This window comes from Rosa rugosa, chromosome 3 (genome assembly GCF_958449725.1).
Source record: "Rosa rugosa chromosome 3, drRosRugo1.1, whole genome shotgun sequence".
NCBI classification, from domain to species: domain Eukaryota; kingdom Viridiplantae; phylum Streptophyta; class Magnoliopsida; order Rosales; family Rosaceae; genus Rosa; species Rosa rugosa.
The window spans coordinates 23,370,155-23,384,169 of NC_084822.1; the positions used below are offsets into that span (position 1 = coordinate 23,370,155).

At 37.2% G+C, this 14,015-nt stretch overlaps 2 protein-coding genes across 3 annotated transcripts; one reads left to right on the top strand and one right to left on the bottom strand.

Moving 5' to 3' along the window:
- Positions 1 to 2,166: 2,166 nt before the first annotated feature.
- On the top strand, positions 2,167 to 4,343 carry LOC133740029 (transcription factor ORG2-like). Its single transcript, XM_062167860.1, has 3 exons — positions 2,167 to 2,537; positions 2,825 to 3,193; positions 3,286 to 4,343. The coding sequence occupies exons 1-3, from the start codon at positions 2,241 to 2,243 to the stop codon at positions 3,349 to 3,351; spliced, it is 732 nt and encodes a 243-aa protein (XP_062023844.1). The 5' UTR covers positions 2,167 to 2,240; the 3' UTR covers positions 3,352 to 4,343.
- Positions 4,344 to 4,666: 323 nt separating this feature from the next.
- Positions 4,667 to 12,663, bottom strand: LOC133738102 (protein EXECUTER 1, chloroplastic). 2 transcript variants are annotated; one of them, XM_062165548.1, is made up of 12 exons: positions 12,088 to 12,663; positions 11,880 to 11,996; positions 11,709 to 11,774; positions 11,514 to 11,620; positions 10,465 to 10,546; positions 8,661 to 9,410; positions 8,444 to 8,567; positions 6,522 to 6,691; positions 6,208 to 6,282; positions 6,021 to 6,113; positions 5,759 to 5,907; positions 4,667 to 5,100 (listed from the first exon to the last, which is right to left on the bottom strand). In XM_062165548.1, exons 1-11 carry the CDS (start codon positions 12,427 to 12,429, stop codon positions 5,815 to 5,817), a joined length of 2,019 nt encoding a protein of 672 aa, XP_062021532.1. In that variant the 5' UTR covers positions 12,430 to 12,663; the 3' UTR covers positions 4,667 to 5,100; positions 5,759 to 5,814. The 2 variants fall into 2 exon arrangements, with proteins under 2 accessions (XP_062021532.1, XP_062021531.1); XM_062165547.1 differs by having other exon boundaries at positions 4,667 to 5,105; positions 12,088 to 12,662.
- Between the last annotated feature and the right edge of the window lie 1,352 nt (positions 12,664 to 14,015).

Genomic DNA, 14,015 nt, shown 5'->3' on the forward strand with positions numbered 1-14,015 from the left:
ATACACAGATCAAAAGATAAACAACAAACAAAGGGAAATCCCTCACAACAACATCATTTCCTCTACCATCAAGACAAAGAAGAAGCCATGGCTGCCGAACAGGATCAGAGATCCAAAGCATAGAACCAGAACAAGAGCAGTAACAATGGAGAATGGGGGGTGAAAAACTCATGCGTGAGCACCCATACTCGCCTAGGTAAGTGACTAGCACTTTGTAATTGCAGCCATAAGAATCCTCTTGGAGGTTGATGATGGAGAGAAGCGATCTGTTGTGTGGTTGGTTGATTTTTGATCTGGAAACGTGAGGGATCGTCTGACAGTGAGAAGAAAAAAGAAAAAAAACGAGGAACAAGTTCCTCTCGTGCTGGACATAGCCAGGTAATATACACCACAGAGGGTACAAAATCACCACAAGGGTGAGAGAAAGCTGAAAAAGCTTGAGAAAGACAATGAACAGTGTAGATGGAAGGAAAACTAGTCGAAGTCTTTGCTATTGTGGCCTCCCCCAGCTCTTCAACCGTCGATCTAGATCCGGAAGGATCAAGATCTGGGTGAGAGAGTGGGAGGGGAGGGGATTTGAAATTTCAGATCGGGTTTCTCTCTCTAGTTTTTAGAGAGAGAGAGGCTCTGTTTTTACCTTTTGTATTATTGTATACATTAGATATAGCAAGCCCCATAAACAGCTGATTCCAAATCTGAATATTTTCCCTTACGCCCCTGTTATTCTGAACAGTTGCTTTTCCCTTACTACGCATTTACTCGGAACGTAAAAATGAGATCTAAAACTCATTTGACAAGTTAAAAATTGTACTAGAGAGACGACCTACCTTGGATTTATTTCCGTACGGCAACATAGTGGGAAAGCTGTGCTATTTGTAATGATGCTTCTTCGTAATAGAGTTATCTTTCCGGTATGTCACCACTATGTCAAAGCAAATAGAGTAGCTATTTGTGCACTCTTTGCTAATTGGTGCTTGTTAGAATACATAGATTTTGTAGAGAGTTTTAGTATTATTTCAGGATTATCTCTTTATGCTTATTGTAATCTGGGGTTTAGGCTCTATGTCCCCCCCCCCCCCCCCCCAACCTTGTATTCTGCAATTTCATTAATCAAGGCTTGAGGGCAGCCGCACCAGCCCCCTTTCAAAAAAAAATTAATAATAATAATAAACTATCCCATTTTGGTTAGGAAAGTAATTAAGTAGAAGCAGAAATGTGTATATATAGAAATTGTTACTTGGTTGATAAGCTTCGGAAGGAAACCCATGAATTAATGTAATGAAATAAAAGAGATGAGGTCTCCATGAGAAACAGAAGCTTAGGCACGTGGAATAAATGACCAAGTCTGTCCCAAACTCGTGTATTTTATGCACAACACACGCTATTTGCACTTCCCCTTGGCACCCAAATTGTTTAAACTAACCACATCAACAAGGACAAAAATTTACTCTCCTCACTGCCTGCCTTGCTCCATCCATTACCGGTTTGGACATCTATATGAATTATCTTTCACACAAATGTTCGTGTCTTTTTAAAAAAGCTGTATGATTTGCCTGTTTTGTTAGCAGTGCATGCTTTGACTGCATTTAGGGTTGAAGATTAAGTTTGTAAAACAATTTAATTTCTGTGCAGAATTCTCAACCAACAGAAAATGCATGACAATTGTACATAATCAATTTAGGTCTTGCGGACTACGATTTAAATGGAGAGGTTGTTCAAATGGTGTTGTTTTTATCGTATAAAACCCTGCGAGCCATTTTTGCCAACTCGATCTGCAAATCCCTTCTATAAACAAATGGGCCGGTTAAGCCACATAGATCTATGGAAACAACATACACGAGCACACACACGCTGGGGAAGTTGGCAAGTCATTTTCGCAACATTAAGTTATTCAAGAGTTGATAGTCCGGCCATACACTTAAATTACTTGTAAAATCTTGGTCTTGCAACAATCAAAATTTTCATTACAATAACATGACAACATACACGAGCGCGCACACGCTGGGGAAGTTGGCAAGTCATTTTCGTAACCATGTTATTGTAATGAAAATTTTGATTGTTGCAATAGCAAGTTTTTACAAGTAATTTAAGTGTATGGACCATCAACTCTTGAATAACTTAATGTTGCTGAGTTGAACTATGAAAATGACGGCTGTTTGTATATATATGAATGTCATGATCTACTAAATTTGTAAGCAAATTAGTCCCAGCAAATTCAATTCAGTTTCTCAAATCTCATCATGTTGGCTCTATCTCCTCCTCTATTTTCAACAATTGGATGGCCCTTGGAGGATCATCCCATAAGCCATGACCATAACTATTTCTCAGCAGAATCATCGCTTCTTCATTTCCCTACAACTCTGCAGCCACAGTTTGATACGCTTGATCACTCCACGCCATCCACCGCAATCAGCGGCGAGGGCAACAGTTCTTCAATGGCTAAGAAGCTTAACCACAATGCTAGTGAGCGTGACCGCCGCAAGAAGATCAACAACTTGTACTCATCACTGCGTTCTCTCGTTCCCGCAGATCATGCGGTATGAATACATTCTTTTCCTATACTCTCAAGTTAGAGTGTTTCTTTAACAAAAAAAATTAAAAATAAAGAAGCCTAAAGGTATGGACTATGGTTAGTGCATGACATACAAACGGTTAGTGTTTTTTTTTTTTTTGGTTAGTTGGTATCATTTTTCTGGTAACTTTAGTTTTTTCTTATCCATACTACACAATATTAAGTATTTTTTTTTTTTTTTTAGAAGTAGAACACAATAGTAAGTATTGAATCCTACTTACAGTACTATGCAAATATTTTTTCCTAATACAGAAAAGATTAAGCATTCCAGCCACAGTTTCGCGGGTGCTGAAATACATTCCAGAGCTCCAGCAGCAAGTGGAGGGACTAATTCAAAAAAGAGACGAGCTTTTGTCGAAAATTTCTAAGCAAGAAAATGTAATATTACAAGAGGAAAAGCAAGTAAAAAGCACAGCTAGGAGAAGTAGGAGCTCATTATCTGCTGTTTCAACAACCCGTCTTAGTGATAGTGAAGTTGCCATTCAAATATCCACAATTAGTTCCACCCACAATTTCATATCTCGGATTTTGCAAAGTCTGGAGGAGGATGGGCTTGAAATACTGAATGCTTCTTCTTTTGAGTCCTCTGGAGGGAGGGTCTTCTATAATTTACATCTCCAGGTACTTTTTTATTCCCTCTACTCTCATTCATTTGTTTATACAAACTAATAAGTAATCGATCGTTTACATTTTCATATTTACATTGTCTACAGGTAGACATGTTCCATAGGTTGGAATGTGAGAATTTAAGCGAGAAGCTAATGTCCTTCTATGCATAAGAAAAAGTAATTCCAGAGGACTTTCTGATGAATTAATGTGTTACCACATACCACATAGGTGTTTCGTCCATCCACATTGAAGTGAAACAAGCACTTATGCCTAAGTTCGTCTTCAACAATACCAACCATCAGCCATGGCATGAATTCAGGGAGAGAATTTATGACCTATTACGCTATACTAGGAAGAAGAGGATGAAGTTTAGTAGTAAGTCGAGTTTGGAAGTAATGTATTTGTGTATCATGTGAAGTGACGCAACTAATTAGTCTTTCCTCTTTCAAACGTCATAACCCTAATGTTTCATGAAAATAATAAAGTTAGAAAAACCAGACAAACATCGTAACCCTGAAACAGTGAAACCTATTCTTCCTTGTATGACAAGATGATGAAACACGTGACAAATCAAAGCCTAATGGAAAACAAAAACAGAATTCTTACAAACAAAGTTCAAAATATGAAGCAGCTTTACTACTTCTCTGCAAATGTCCCCTAGTACTTCATTCATTATAGAATGAAATATGGCAAGAGCATTGGTAAACCCATAAACTTGATGGTGGTCACTATGAGCCCTAAAACCAATCTTACTAGAAACAGAAGGATGGTATGATGGTATCCAGACCTTGGATCAGGTGTAATAAGTAGACCTATGTCCCTCATCCAATACTAGAGTAGACGAAGTTGCTCAAGAATTTTGCTCGAAACAGAAGACTTTTGAGCTGGTATGGCTTCGAAAGACTCCTGCATCTCCAAAAATTTAGCTGTCATTTCATCCCGAGGGACTTGTATGTCAAATTCAACATGGCTGAGTTCGTCAGAAACTGGTGGTCGCAGAGTGCCACCATCCTTTTTTTTTTTTTTTTTACCATAGTGGCATTGACATCAATTATTCCGGTCTCAAACCCTAGCAAATGGATAAAAACATAAGATTCGAAAATTGAAAAGAGAAATGAAAGTTGCAAATTGTATTCGATTATTTCTGAACCAGGACGATTACAGCTTATACTCTACAAGTCCTTCCAGCTCAGCCTCACTCGCAGATAACAACTACTGATCAATAACGACATTCATAGACACTGCTTTAACTAAGAAGACCCAAGTTCCCTATTGAAATCGTATCAATTTTTACGGTTCTAACAAAAGTTCATCTTTATTAGACTGGACTTGAATGGAAATGGTCTTAATCAAATCAATTCGGCTTTTTGTTTAATATCACCACTTTTGTTCCAGATTCTGATATAGTATAAACTTCGTGCACAAGATACTGAAATATGGACATAATGGTAATCATATAGGTAACAGAGAAAGCCAGAAATCCCATTAAAAGAATGTAAAAGAATAATCCCACTAAAATAATTGTGTTGATTATCCCGCACTTGGTTTCTAATAATTTACATCTGAGTATGCCCACCTAATATATACAAGAATAAAACCATCACATATATCGGTTAAAATTTATATCAAGACCTAATAGCATCTCTAAATTATACCTACTAAAGCAATGCTAGAAGAAAGACTGCACACAAGCATTACATAAGTGTATAATAATTAAGACAAAACACTGATAGTACGACAGAGGTTAGACACATACAATGACAGAAAACGACTTTCCAGAAACAGGATCAAAGAAGGCAATTATCTACTCTATTCCAGTTCATAGCTTCGGTAATTGTTCTGAGTCAGGCATGCTTGCATGTGCACCAGTCAGTTGAGTAAACATTGGATATGTAGCCCTCTGTAGATGTAATCCATATCTAAACTGCACAACAAGGACAAACAAAACCTCTATCAGTAAGTCATGGCCACACAAAGGAAAACGTACTGATGATTGAATTTGCTCTTTCTGTTTGAACCCTACAATCTTAGGAGACAGGAACACTAGCAAATAGCTACATATGTACCATCCTGGGGTTCAAACCCCAGACCACAAGGGAGCAAACTATGGGCCTCACCATTCCTACTAACAACCTTCTAGTATTTTTATGGACCGGGCAAGAACAGATATCCACAGAAGAAGCACAGATCTCCATTTACCCTCTACCCCTCCCTTTACTTAATGACACTCAAAGCCTTATTCTCTATTTTTCTAATTTCACTGCATAGAAACAGAACATTTGCTTCTTTACTTGAAATTTATGATATTTAAAACCCCACTATAAGCATCTTTAGCACCTACCTTATGTTATACACCATCAAGTATCCAAAAGTTCAGTGACTCAAGCTATAATGATCATTTCTAGCAAAAGGATTGCTGGTGTAATTTACCAAATCAACTTTAAGAAGAGCCATTGGATCACATTCCTAAACAACTTGTGTACAACTATGTGCGGAGGATAACACTTCGCAAGATTACACCAAAAAATCTATAGGTAAATTATTGCACATACTTTTTTCAAATGCGAAGGAACTTACCCTACAAAATTGCGAAGAAAAGATGTCAACAACCTGGAGCATTATGTACAATGAACCTAGCCTTGAAGCCTCAGTCGATTAAAGAACACCAAGAAATGATACTCTGGGGCCCAATAAACAAACCCAACAACAGGTCCTCCTTTAATGTACTGCAACATTTCAATAAAGGTATATCTCAGTGACTATCCATTCTGGAGATGGTGAATAAAATACTGATCCAGATTACCAAGAAAACTAAATTGGCAAAAGAAAAGTGTAAGACCTTTCCATCAAGAATAACAAGTTCACCATCGACCCATCGAGGATTACGAAACCCTGGCTCAGCAAGCCTCCCCTGTCCTTTATATCGAGCAACCTGAGTTTCCAAAAAAACCAGAAACACTCTTCAATGAAAAGAAAAAGGAAAATGTAATAGTATGACAATTCACTCCAACCAATTAAGAATATACCACTCCAAACTCTTCTGGTATGATCCCTTTATGAGGAAGCTGATATCTTTTCCCAATCTTAGCACGGAATGCCACCTGAAGAAACAAATTGATGAGATCTCCATGTTTTGACAGAAACTAAGTAACTAGTTGTTCATAGCAAAGTTCAGGTAGGTACTTTGAAGATCTAGTTTGGGTTCCCTAGTCTTAATTACATGATTCGGAAACAATATAAAGGAGCAAATAACTACTAGCAGATCCTTCATAAACCACCCATGATGTTTATTTCAACAATATTTTATGAAGCTAGACACTTATAACATCTTGAAAATTACCTGGCCAGCTGGTACATAAGGATCCCCAGTAAGTTTTAAGGCTTCCACATATTCATAAAACTCGAGGTTTGAGGGTTCCTTAGTCCCATTGTCTTCTTTCCATTGGCCAAACTTACGTCTCAGGTGAATAACTTCTGAGGTGTAGAGCCCATGTGCACCAATGTATAGTCCTGATATATACATTCAATGTAAGGGTGGACTTAAAAGGTCTGGCATAGAATAAAGCAAATGCATTTCAGTATTCAAGAAACAAGCAGGATGATCAACCATTAGAATGTACTGTATATATAGCATCAAAGAGAAATTTGTTTCGTTAATTCAATGTATAGTCCTGATATATACATTCAATGTAAGGGTGGGACTTAAAGGTCTGGCATAGAATAAAGCAAATGCATTTCAGTATTCTAGAAACAAGCAGGATGATCAACCATTAGAATGTACTGTATATATAGCATCCAAAATATACACACTATAAACAAGATGACAAACTGGTCAAGGTGAAGAGCCCAAGATGCACTGAATTCAGAGCAAATTGACAAGCTTCTATTAACAAAAATATAAGATGAGAAGCAAAAGACACATAAAGCTCCAAAGACCATATATTGAACAGGTGATGAGGACATCATAGCCAAACCTTTTAAGGTTTATGAGCGAAAGAAATGGAAAAGGAGAGCAGCTAGTCATTCCCTTTCCATATGGTTTGATTAATTGCTTTCATTCTAGAAGTCTCTAGGCAGGTGTCTTTCAGTTTCAGTTTGGGTCAGTTCCAGTGTGGAATTTTAAGGTTTCTTTATTATTTCAGTTTCAGTTAGGAGTTTAAATTCCTTTATTAGGTCTTTTATGCTTCAGTTTTGTGAAGTGTAACAGCCCTAGCTATGAAAGAGTCTTTAATGCTAGTTAATATGAGCTATCTGCTCAAATATAAATAAGTGTACGTGCCAAGTGGCCAGATATGTCGTGATGAATAAAAATTTCAGAGTGTTTCTGAGTTTTCCAGAGATTGGAGTGTTGGTGTGAAGCCTTGTGTGTGAGTGAGAAACCTGGGAGGGAATCCTAGTTCTTAGCTTTCACTTTCTACCCTACAAACCTGTGTGTTAAAGCCCTATACCTTAGAGTTTGTTGATCCTGGTGCCTAGGCAGTGATTATACTGCATCAACAGGGGTAAAACCACTCGATTAGATAGGATGTTTAAACTAGAATGAACCAAAGAACGATTTAAAGATGGGAAGTTTGGTTAAGAGAATGAGGAGATCCTTCAGAAATAATTGTGGAGATTCTAATTGAGAACAGATGCAGGAGCTCAAGTTGCTGCCCAGAAATTTTTTTTATTTTTATTTTTTTTAAGAAAGACTACCAATAATGTTGACCAGGTTACTGCATTTCAAGTTGCAGCAATCCCACACTAAGTTACTGCATTTCAAGAACTTTCTTTAAACCATAAATTGACCGGTTTCCAGCTCTCTTTTATCTGGCTCAAGTTACAAACATACCACTGGACATAATACATGCACGAAGAAAATTATTTCATATTTGTTTAAACTGTTGAGAAGTTGAAAACTATAAAGAAACTTGCAAACAGTTACCGCTTACCGTAACTTTTTACAGTAAAAGAAAAAAAAATAAAAAATAAAAACCAGAAACGGAATCGGAAACACTTTCCAAGCAGACCATTTAAACCTGGTCTGAATGGGAATATCCCGTCGAATGACCTTGATGGTAAAAACCCCACAGAATTTCTCTATTTCTCAGGGTATGGATTCTTTTTTCTTCGAGTCATCACTTCGTGGTGGGAAATGGCAGGATATGATTTTAGGAAGAGCGTTGTGAAAATGAGGAAACAGCTTTGTGCACATATTTTCCTTATGTTTATAGCATCAAATAGGTGACACAAAAAGAAAGTAAAAACTTTGTACTAACTCACCATTTAATGGATCTTGAGACACGGGCATTTCAATGCGATTGAAAGTAGTGGATCCTGACAATGGCTGATGATTATGAACCTGACTGAGAGCGAGATTTATCAACTCACCAACATCTTTGAGTACCTAAAGAGTAAAAGTTAAGATTACATATCAAGCAGTAAGGGATATTTGCTAAGTCACAGGTTGTTCCCATTCTACAATGATAATTAAGCCAACCTTCAATGGTATCTTCTCTTTTCCAATGAACTTAGCAAGATCAAACATCACATTGTCAATGCTACGTTGACCTCCAACTTTAGCTTTTTTATCTCCCGAACTTTGTTCCTTGTCACGAGAATCCTGTTGATTAATATCTTTCTCAACAGTAAAAGAAAAGGATAAACGCCCCTTCTTCTCTATTTTAGCAGGGACTCGGAGCAAATTTTTACTAGGTGGGATGTTAGATATTTTCTGCCCAAGACCACCAAAAACAACTTTAACTGCAATTTCTTGTCTCTCAGCATTTTGAATAATTGCAGGATCAGCATCCAGTTCAATCACATCTGTCTCTTGATCACCTTCAACCTTTTCTTCGTCTTCGTCTTCGTCCTCGTCCTCATCCTCATCTTCAGCTTCTGAATTCTCGATTTCATTATCCTTATCTTCATCATCTTCCTCAATGATCTGCTCAATCACTTTAGATATTAGATCCCGATCTACCTTTCCTGGTGACGTCACTTTCAAAACCTTGACCTTCACATTAGGAATCATATCCCTCAAGATGCTCTGAAATCCAGAGAGTCCCTCAGAAAGATCCAAATCATCATCCATATCATCACCATCTTCAGTATCGTCACTACCTCCAAGAAATAGATCGCTTTTTTCTTCAGTTGAATCTAAAGGATTCAAGGTGGTAGTGGTGTCCATTGCTTTGGAGCTAACTTGTGGAGAATCTGGAAATACTCCTCCCCGCTTTAAGTACACAGCCTGAAATTATGGCATTAAGAAAATATCAAGTACTATAATTGCCATATTCTTCTATGTAGAGTATGGAAAGGGAAGTCCTTAAAAGGGGCTCCATATAAAGATAGATGTACATGTGCGAAAAACTTGGGAAGATCCATTTGCAAGAGTTCGAACTGTGTGCAAAGTATAGAAGGATTATTTGACTAAAATGTCAAAACTATATAAAAGGAGAGGCTTGCAGTCAAAACAAGAAATGGATGTCAAACATAATGAAACGAGAATAGAAGTATATCCAGTGATGATCATACAGTTCCAACCATGAAGATTTTTTCTTGCAAATGATGCATTCAGTGAATCAATGCTAACAACAAACCTCTTCCCAGAAATATATATTTGAATTAGGAATCTCTGACCAGGAAAGTTGATACTGTACTAATTATTAAAATGATTCACTTCAAGAAATTTCATTTGTGGAACTGAGTTCAATGTTATGCCAGATAATTAAATGTTTTCTATTCTTCAGCAAATACCATCATCTACAAAACCAACTTGGACTAAAAGGTTGACCAGGCTAGCTAATCTACCAATACCTCATTTACTTACTAACTGGCCAAAGCTGGTAAACAGTCAGTTTAACCAACATCAGGAGGAAAGAACAATGGTTTTCCATAGATCTCTTCTGGTTGAAGAACTCTTCAGGAATCTTCCCTAAATAAACTCTAAATTTAACATTCTGAAGGACGAGCTTTGAAATTTAAGGTTGCTCTTAGCATTCAGCCATTCAATAGTATCCATAAAACTTAAGGAATCTCTGGATAGTTTTTGATCCTCTGCATTGTTTCCCTACGTTGTTTTGTCACCATGCGTCCAACAAGATTTGCTCATGCTCAGGATATGCATGTGCTGTTTTACTTTTTTTTCCTCGGTTTATTGTAGCCATTCAATTTTTGTTAATAAGAAAATTTGCAGAAATGCCAATTAGGATTCAAAATGATCCCAAGTACTAGAAAATTTGTGATCGTTACAGTAGATAAAACTACAATACTACCAAAAAAAGAAGAAAAATGGATGATACCTGTTGTTTGTATTCACCCTTTTTATTCACTGTTAAAAAGATCTCAAACAGTGGAACACCAGCTGCAGCTGTAGCAAGCTGCCTGAGAGAAGATGAAAATGCATAAAAAAGACATCATTGGCAGAAAAGACAAGTATCCTACAGAATGTCAATAACAGAGAAATCAACTGACATACAAATCCTAATGTACACGATAGAGGACCCTTAGCAAATCAAACGTCAAATATGACACAATAAACAATCTTGTAAGATCAAATCTATTTGCTGACAACAGATTATAGTTTGACCAACAAGTTTTGAAACTTTCCCATAAGCCCCAAGTGAAAGCTTTGGTAGATAATTACACACTGATATCCATATGAATAGGTTCTCATGTAGTTCTTCCTTTATAAAGGTTCATTTTTTAAAGTGAATGGTAATTATTATTCATAATTCTCAATATCTATAGTATCATTTAAGAAAAGACACTGTCAACCAGAAAGAAAGAGAAACACATATATGGACCCTGGTTGAAGGACATATAAGTCATATGAAGTTGTTTAGCATTTAAGTGTTGACTGATGAAAAGAGTACCGAAAAATGTGTCATTTTGACTTGGGTTATGGTACACTAGTTGGAAGTAAATTCTTTCTGTACGCTTTTCTGTAGTGGTTACCTACCACGCAATATCTGCTACTACCATATCTAATTCAGTGCATGTCCATTTTTTTTTTTTTTTTGTGAAGCATAGATAAAAAGCAGCTCAAACAGACTGACATTGAACATGGCTGAAGAGGTAGAATCCCACATAAACAGTACATAGTAGCATAAAGGTAATGCAGAAAATTCATTCTGTTAATCTCTTAATTGGTTATTAGCCAAAAACGACAATCTCATATTCGGTTGGACCCTCCTATGTTAATAGGCATCAATTGTTTGTCTTCCCTATCTACGGTCCTCGTTTTCTATTTGTTGGTTAACCATTAGTCCGACAAGTATAAAACTCTTAATTAGGAAACTTATTCTTGGTTGAGAAGCTAGGGCTGCAAATCCTTAGAGAATGAACTTACCGGGGACTATAACTCCTTGCGACATATCGTCCATGCTCTGCAGTCACTCGTATAATTAGGCCGTGAGGGTCCTTCTTATCCTTAGAGATGCCAGCCCACCAACCCACCTAAAAGAAGTAGCCCACACACAATCAAACCAATAGCAGTCGAAACAAGCACGGTTAAATGGCATAAGTAAATTAGAAAGTCTCTCACCAATCCAGCACTGGCATTATCCCGGAAAAATGCTGCTTCCTGGTAACGCTCGTCCTGTATAGCTCTCTGAAAATATAAAAATTGAAATTGCATGGAATGTTAGGCAAAGGTTTTATGATGAACAACGAGAGTCAGAAACAAACAAACAAAGTGGAAAGATATGAGAGAGACATTGAGACGAGAAATGACTGAGCCGACGACGTCGTTTGTGGAGGCGGCAGCAATGCCAACCTTGAGCCTAGCAGCATCCTCAAAATCCTCTACATTTACAGCTCGACCCAACTGTGACTGTTCAAACACAAATTTGACGTGACCCTCCTTTTTATATGATATATACATGTAAAAAAAAAAGGAAGGAAGGAATGAGTTAAAGCGGGACCTTGAGAAGTGAGACGAGGCGCTCTTGGTCTTCGACCTCGAGGAAATGCTGACGCCAGCGATCCCAATCCCAGTCAGGCTCCTCCTCGTCGGCCTTGCTAGCAGTAGCGCCTCCTTGGAAATCGAGTCGTTTCATGGCGTTTTTGACGAGGTCCTGGAGCGCAGAGTCCCATCTCCACTGGACTGAGTCGTCGGAGGAGGAAGGGTTCCGGCACCGGCAGAGGGAAAATCTAGAGGAAGAGGAAGGGTACAATGGGGTTTTCGAAGCGGAGGAGGGGTAGGATTTGGGGTTGGGAAAGGTAAGGCTGGGAGGAGCTGGGGTTGGAGCAGAGATGGAAGCCATTGAAGAAGAAGAGAGAGAGGTGTGGGTGGTTGGAAAGTTTGGATGAGAGTGAAAACCAAGCGCGTTTGTTTGTTTGTGTCCGTCTGTGAAATTTGTAAACGGGCAGTGTGGCCAGCAGACGCCGTGCCCAAACTTGGGATAAGGTGCCGTTACCTAAGTGGCTTCAGGGCTCGGTAAATGATCCGTGAATGAGTTGGCTTCTTCGTGCCAACCTATTTTCCCTTCCTTGTATTCGACAGTGTCTTTATTTAAGGCTTGAGGGCTGCCGCACCGCCCTTTTTCTTAAAAAAATAAATAAATAAATAAACAGGTTGTTTCAAGTTTGAGTTCTTTCGATGACCATTTAAATCATATAAACCGGTCACTACTTGACCCATTTAGGCCTCGTTTAGTTTGCGGAAAGAAAATCAATTCATGAGGGAATCCCATGGAAAAGGAAAACAAACTTCTTACTAATTTTCCTTTTTGCTTTTTGGAATCATTAGGAAAGTATTGGGAAAAGATAGGTTTGTTTCCGTTTGATTGTTTGGTTTGTCCGTTTGTGTAAGGAAATGAAACTAAATCATATCAATATTTCATTTATATCCTCATATATTAAAATACTAGCATGTGCCCACACTCTATGTGTGTGGGTGTTTTTTTTTTTTTTTTGGGTAAGGAAGTGGGTAGTTTCTTAATTAAAGCAGTTTTCTACAACAATAACTACTATTTATTTTATTTTAAGGAATTTAATTTATTTTTTATTCTTTAAATTGACATTATTGTCCTTATTGGTTATTTCATTTTTCAAAGTTTTTTAATATTAAAGGGTTACATTCGTCAAATTTTTCAGTTTTGGAGAGCAAGCTCTCTTCTCTTAATAATAGTATAGATATAGTTAGGCTGGGTTCCAAACCCCTTTTCAAAAAAAAAAAAATAATAATAATAATAATAATAGTATAGATATAGTTACACAAATCATAAACTTTTCAAATAAAATTGTCAATAACAATTTTCAACAAGGATAATGAATCCTTTGGATGATGAGAAGATTCATTTTCCCTTGTATTTTTCCTTCTTAAAAGAAAGTTGTTCCTTCCCTTGTGCACACTAAACAAAGGAAAGGAAAAAATTTCCGTTCCTAAGTCTTCTATTCCGTGAACCAAACAAGGCCTTAAGACATTTAATTCAAAAATATGACTGAAATTTTGAATAATAGTGCATAACTTAACCACCTAACTCATTTAATGGGAGAGGCTCTAATGAGATCATTACAATGAGGACTTTCTAATCAACGGTTGTGAGCCCCATTTTTTTATCACATTTCGACAAATCAACCGTTAGATGTTTAGATATTCATGAGTAAATCATTTCTGCAAATTTTCAACTAAATTGAAATTAGTTAAGGCATTCATTATCGTGATTTATCATTTATGAACATGAAAAGTTCAGATTTGATATATTTGGTTTGTCCATTGATTTGATCTAGTTCGGTCCCTTAACAATTTTTAATTTGGTTGAAAATTTACATAATGATTTACTCATGAATATCTAAACATCTAACGGTTGATTAGAAAGTCTTCATTATAATGGTCATCATTACAGCC